The 6,839-nt window shown below is 33.2% G+C and overlaps 1 protein-coding gene across 1 annotated transcript; it reads left to right on the top strand.

Moving 5' to 3' along the window:
* Positions 1 to 1,102: 1,102 nt before the first annotated feature.
* On the top strand, positions 1,103 to 5,745 carry LOC134244341 (hillarin-like; the record flags this gene model as incomplete). The annotated part of the gene is made up of 8 exons (XM_062726615.1): positions 1,103 to 1,216; positions 1,780 to 2,018; positions 2,542 to 2,744; positions 2,874 to 3,766; positions 3,842 to 4,007; positions 4,959 to 5,239; positions 5,339 to 5,524; positions 5,662 to 5,745. Coding segments are annotated over 8 exons (2,145 nt in total), but the record flags the coding sequence as incomplete, so codon positions are not given.
* Positions 5,746 to 6,839: the final 1,094 nt, after the last annotated feature.

Here is a 6,839-nt window from a genome sequence, read left to right as displayed (position 1 = left end):
CGTTATGACGTCATTCACTCGATCAATGCATGAGATTTTGGCGCCATAACGTCAAATAGCTGGAAAACTTCGGATGCACTTAACTATTATACTCATCAGAGGTGTTCCGAATGTAGTTTACATCTTTTACCGCTTAGTATGAAAAGCAGAGTGTAATTGTAAGGTTTTACACTAATTATCAGTGAATGGATTTATTATTTATACAAATTATCAAAGGTTAGCACATTTAGTACTATATAAAAGCATTTGTAGACCAGTAAATGGTTTATTTACATTCCGTATTCCTCAAAACGTGGAGGAAATTCGGTACATGGTGAACAATTTGCACCCAGATCGTAATAAATTCCAAATAACATTAATCAATAATAACAGATAAATAAGAATAAATGTCAATACATATCATTCATTCAATCATTCATCTAATCATCATTTTAACGGCTCATATCACAAGAAACATCTTGTTTACTTATTCAAAACAATAGTGGAGAATGCCAAATTCGTAACAATTGTTTAACGTCCTTCTCGAGATTTTTCATTCATAATGAGACGCCACCACTAACCGATGGAGGGCTGCATAATTAGACCTATGCTCGGCATTTATTACGGCCATAGAGCAGGTAGGGGTCTTTTCGTGCCAACACCTACATACGGGACCTCGCTTTCTACGGTCTCATCCGAAGGACCGGTCTCCAGGTCCCACAGTGGGATTCGAACCCACGACGTAAGGATCAACTCCTTACTTCGCGACTCTAGAGCAGACGCTCTGACTACTGTGCAACGCGGGCGACGATATGATTCGAGAATTAAAAATCGGGATAAATAATAAAACTTTGTTGAAAACTTCTTTTAAGTGAAATTTGAGGCGTGTTTGATGTCATATATCCTTGCACTTGCACGTACTTAAACTATTTTTTAAATACTTAAGAAATATGGGGTGTGATGTGGTGTATTAATATATAAATATATCAAGACTTAAATCAAAGATTCAAAATCAAAAATCAAAGATTTATTTTAATCAGAGATTAATGCACTAAAAGAAATGTATTTTGATACGTCTTTTATACCAGCCTTGCCTCACCCTAATTTTTTCTTCATCTAATAGGTAGATTTAGAAGAATTCATTGTGGGGTACCCACCTCCAAAGCCGAGCTTAAAAGGAAAGAAGCAAATTTTTACAGAACAGGATAAAACTACGGCGGATGATAAAGCCAGACAAGTAATATTGTTCTACATAACTTATTAAGAAACAAGGAACTGAACTAAAATTTGAAGGCATATATATACATATACAATATATAAATTTATAACTATATAAAAATATTAAATCAAATTTAAATTCATATATCACCATGTAATGGTTAAATGATAAAACTACCCGTAGGTGTCCTATTAAAGATTTAAGGACATATTATACGAGCAAGCTTTAAAAAATAATTACAGTTAAATTTATGTTTATATAAATGGGATAAGTAAGTTTTAATTTTAATTCAAAATTCAAAAAAGTTACAAAGTTACAAAAATTGGATAGATTTATACATGGAAATAAAAGTAAAAAATATAAATTGAATAGCAGAAAAAGTCTACAATTTCTTAATATTTTAGAGACATGAATTATACGTAATTAGCACCCCAAATAAGTACATTCAGCCAATAGTTTTTAACTTCCGTGCTCCCCTTGATTTAACATATCTGCAGAAATAGTCCAATGTCGATTGGAATCAGAGACGAGTGGGGTATTGTTATTAATATGGTTGTGAAATTCACTGTAATTGTTTTTAGATTAAAGTTGAAGACTATCAAACCCTGGATGACTTGGCGCATGCTCTGACAGACGGATTAATAAATGACGTCCAAAAAGTGCGCACAATTTTTACTTGGATTGGATTACAGGGGTCAAAGAAAAACAAATCTAAAAAGGGAGACAATAAAAACCAAAATGTCACTTTGCCAAAAACCATTGTACAACAAGTTACGCAAAGAAAACGCTCATACAATTACTTATTCATAAGCCTTTGCAGGTAAGAAAAGCACAGGAACAGAAGAATTAAGTGTAAATACTGTTCGTTATCTCCATATGTTTCTGTAAACGTTTATTTCATTTCGGTGGTTTTAATTTCACTCTGCTTGTGATCAAAGAATATTGTGAATATTGTCGATATATCACAGCAGTTTTCAGTTATAAAGTACATGTACGTGTAGATGAACATTTTAAAACCCTGTTCTCCTATTCAGTAATAGTAAAGTAGTACTTCATTCAAAGTAAAGGAAAGAAGTAAGACATTCAAATTAGGTAACCTTAGGTTAAAAACAATTGTTAATGGGAACCTTTGTCATGCCTAAATTACCATAACAACCTCTGGGTATTTAAAAGAGCAATAAAAATAAAACAAATATTTAGCTATGCCAAATTCGGTAACTGTGAAATTAAAACCAATCCGAAATCTATCAACAAAGAATATCGTGAAATATTAAAGACGTTTACAGTATGCAAGATATAAATATATGACTGTGAATTTGACTTTATTGCCTTTCATCTTCAAGGGCTGTAAAAATCCCGTCTGTACTTATACGTGGACTTGGGAAAAGTGTGGCTTACGAGGTGGGTGACAGAGATGTCGACAATCTGAGGAACTCATGGACAGCAGTGTATGTAGCCGGAGGGTGGCGTTTTGTGTTTCCGCTTTGGGCTTTTTCAGCAGTGGTTGGTCACTCCAAGGGTACATGGACGCTAATAGAAGACAAAGGTATAATACTTAATGGTTCACAAATGACACGTAATTATGTGGTACTAAACTTAATATTTTGTATAAAATTGAAAAAAAAGTTCTCTGTCACATTTTAAAAACAAACATTCTATTGATTGAATAATATAGGAAAAGGTACAAGAGAAAAAGAAGAAAGATCATCAGGTCAAACAATCCGCCATATAAACGATTATTACTTCCTGACGGATGCAGAAGAGTTCATCTATACTTGTTACCCTCATGATTCGAAATGGCAGCTTCTTACTAGGCCATTCACCAAACAGGACTTCATAGATATCGCATATTGTAGTCAAGACTATTTTGAGAATCACTACAAAATCACAACACCGAATAAATGTCTTTATACATCTGCAGGCGGAGTATGCGATATTGGGATAAAGAAGTTAGATAAAGAAGAAAGTTCTTACACATATAAGCTGTATTTCAACCACGAGGAATCGAAGACAACTATGTCTTCTGAAATACAGCTAGAGAGGTACGTAGCCATGTTCAATGAAGGGTCCTCCGTTAAATTTTTTGTTCGGTTTCCCTGTGAAGGCATATATAAGATGGAGATCTTTGGTGACCATTTCCCTTTATGCCAATTCAAACTTGAGTGTAACGAGAATATTAACTATATAAAACCATTTCCTTATAATCCAGAGTGTGGATTTGGTCCAAACTCACTAACGAAAAAAGCCGGGCTCCGTCCGCAGTCACACAAGTGTGGCTTCATTAATATCAGAAAGACGACGAATGTCACTGTGATATTCAATATTAAAAAGACAGTGTTTGTCCAAACAAACTTGATACACAATGATATCGAACAGGAGACGTTGAATAAACACGTGACCAATAAGATTAAAGGTCAGGAGCTTGATATCAACGTAAATTTGCCTCAAAAAGGAGAATATGCGCTTCAGATCAACGCAAAGGACAAAGATTCAGATGGCTCATTCAAGAATGCCTGCAACTACCTTTTGACCTCAGAAAACATTAACAAAAAGCGGAAGCCCTACGAGGTATGTGGACCTGTGATAATTATGGAAAGATACTTGATAAATTAGTTTTGATTTTTCTGGTCTTATATTTTCTAGAATCCGATAGAAAAAAGAATCAGGAAGGCCTTACAGGACCAAACTTGCTCCAATGACGTAGAAGCTCTTCAAAAAGCCCTGGATGACTTTGATAAGGTAGATCTAGACGACAAAGGGGATCGTCAACAGGCAGAAGAAAGGTTGACGTACCTTACCCTACTAAAAGGTACCAAATACACAATCTAATTAAAATTAGATGTTAGATCCGCTCGCACACTAGCTACACTAACATATAACACCATTCCTTAGAGGGTCACGTCAGAGGTCAAATTCGAAACAGCTCTAGACTTATTTGCTTCAACAAATATCCGATGATTTTGCAGGCGACGATTTGATTGGTTAATAGAATTTGACCTCTGACGTAATTTTTATTAGATTGCCAAATACATTGCTTTGATAAAGCACAAGGTATAGTTTCCATGGAAATATTGCCCTGTGATTTTCTTTAAAAAAAAAACTGATATAAAAAATAAAAAGTAATGCTTTCTTAATCATTGAAATGTCATGCTGAAAATTCATAAAAACCATTGTCTGACATGTTTCTAAATGCTAATTAATTGTGACGTCCTAAACATGTGTATTTTCCAGTATTTTCTTAAAAAGTTGGAGAAGAATTTTCTTTCAGATAATATTGTCCACATGCATCATCCACAAAGATTTTGAGATATGTGATTTTTCATTGAATATTGCACAAAATATCCAAAAATTAAAGTGCGCAACAGCTGTGGACAATATTTTCTAAAGGAAAAATAACCCCTTGAAATGGGTCATTTTGAGGCTTTTTCTGAATAAATAGAGAAATGCATCACATTAATGACTTCAAATTTCCGGAATGGAAATCCTTCATGCCATATTCTTTCTTGATCTATCATAGTCATAACCTCAACTAATATTTAAGCCAGTTTCAAAACTTTTTGAAAACATTAAATTTTTAGGGGGCAATAAAGCTAAATCCGTACCTTCTCCTTTTCTTAATTGCATTACTATGATCAGACGTACAAATTGATAAAAAAAAATTACTAAGGATAGTGTTTTAAACAAAAAAGTCAACAATTCTTTTTTTTTAAAATCTAAAAGCCAAAATGTTTATGTAAACCGTTACTTTTCATATCTTCAGAACTGAAAGATGCAATTGCAAGAAGACATGGTGAGAAACTAAAGGAAGCAATACAAAATGCAAAATCGTCCTCGTACAAGTCCAATCTTGAGAATTTTATTGAAACAGCAGAAGAGTTGTTATTACAGTTGCAAAGGCTAAGGGGATTTACTCACGATATACTTCAAATGCAACAAACGACAGTCGCTGAAATCCAAACCTATAAACACCCAAATCATATGGCTTATGACGTCATGAGAGCTACATATATTCTTCTAGGGGAAGAGGAAACGCGGGTCGAGGTCGGAGCAATAAACAAAATATACTTCTTTTGCTTTCTGCATAAAATATTGATAGAGGTATGTTTTTAAAGGTTTTTAAAATGTAATATTGTCTTATAGAACTGGGAACAGGTACAGGCATTGATGCGAAGGACTGGAAAAGAAGGTCTGTTGAGGCGCGTGCGTCAGTTCAACATTACCCACGTGACCAAAGAAATGGTTAATCACTCCTCTCAAATACTTCGACTTTACGATGAAGAGACGATACGAGCATCCAGTGTGGGTCTCGGTACATTTTACAAATGGGTAACTAGGACTCTTTTGGGGATCTTTGCAATGATTTTTTTTTATTTTAAAAGATTTATCGTCTTGGTTTTTTTTTCTTTTTTGGTCATGGATTTATTAATTATAATTAATGTTTTATGTTTTTATCACAATTGCAGGCAACACATGTTATCGAAGAAACGACAAAATCAGAAGATTTTTCTAGAGTCCCAAACGCTTAGGAACATAATCGCAAAACAGAGTTGAATTTACTTTTTAAAAACTGTTTAACTACACTACTTAAAATTTATGAGGAGTTTAAAAGCATGCTGATGAATCTAGGAATACGCATTAAACCTATTTACTTCCAAGAAAGGGAACAAATGAAAATCCAAAGTCTAATGATTTACTGACAAAGGCATACATGTAGACTAGATTTAGAGATTTAGATAGTGAAAGCTTTGTTCGATGACACTTTTCTTGTGAGGCAACGTATCTAAGAACTATTCCATAGAAAAAGAATAAATGTTCAGAATCATTTGAGATATACACAAGCATGTAAGCTTGTTTTTGAAACATTTACCTTTAGTCTTCAGAACTGAATTACATAACATTTATCCTTTCATACAATTTCGACATCAGGAGCAATTATATTAAAAAGTACACATGGAAGGAGAAGATTGAATAATTTCTCGTTGATTTTGTACATACATAAACTTTATGGATTTTTTTAAATGGCTTTATATGAAATTGTATACTTTTTTCTTTAAAAAAATATTTTATTATTTATTGTCAATAAATGATTTTACCTGAAGTAGTATCCAGAACAGAGGTGTAGAATATAAATTATATAAACTACTCCTTGTGACTTAAAGAACAAAAATTAAGTAATGGTTAAAATTGGATATTTTGTTTGAATTACATATTTTCTGTCTCTCAATACATGGACATCATCAGATAACAAAGATCTTACCACGTCGAAAGTTTCTGCAAATTTTAATTTTCATATATATCTGTACATTTATGATAAGGAATTTTGAATATAATTTACCTGATTTTTAAAAATTCATTCTTGAATAAATTGTTGATGATAATGCATCCTTTTCTCTCAATTTAAATGCTATGATTTTTTTTCCCTAAATAAATGCACTCAATAAAACAGTTATCAGTCCCACAAGTCGATCAAAACAATACAAACTAAGAGAAAACTCGGACATCTACAATATCAGAAGTAGGATCAGGTGACATGGAGAAGTAAGCATACCTGTCACGCATGCCTTGTGAGCCTTGTCCGGAGACAATTCAGTGTGAAAAAAAACTTTCTCTACAAATCTTTTAATTTTTTTTATCTTTCAAT

Source organism: Saccostrea cucullata, unplaced genomic scaffold, assembly GCF_032062105.1.
Source record: "Saccostrea cucullata isolate Sc308-1 unplaced genomic scaffold, CSIRO_AGI_Scuc_v1 ctg21136, whole genome shotgun sequence".
NCBI lineage: Eukaryota > Metazoa > Mollusca > Bivalvia > Ostreida > Ostreidae > Saccostrea > Saccostrea cuccullata.
The sequence above is the reverse complement of the archived record's forward strand: the minus strand, read 5'-3'. Positions and strand labels throughout refer to the sequence as shown.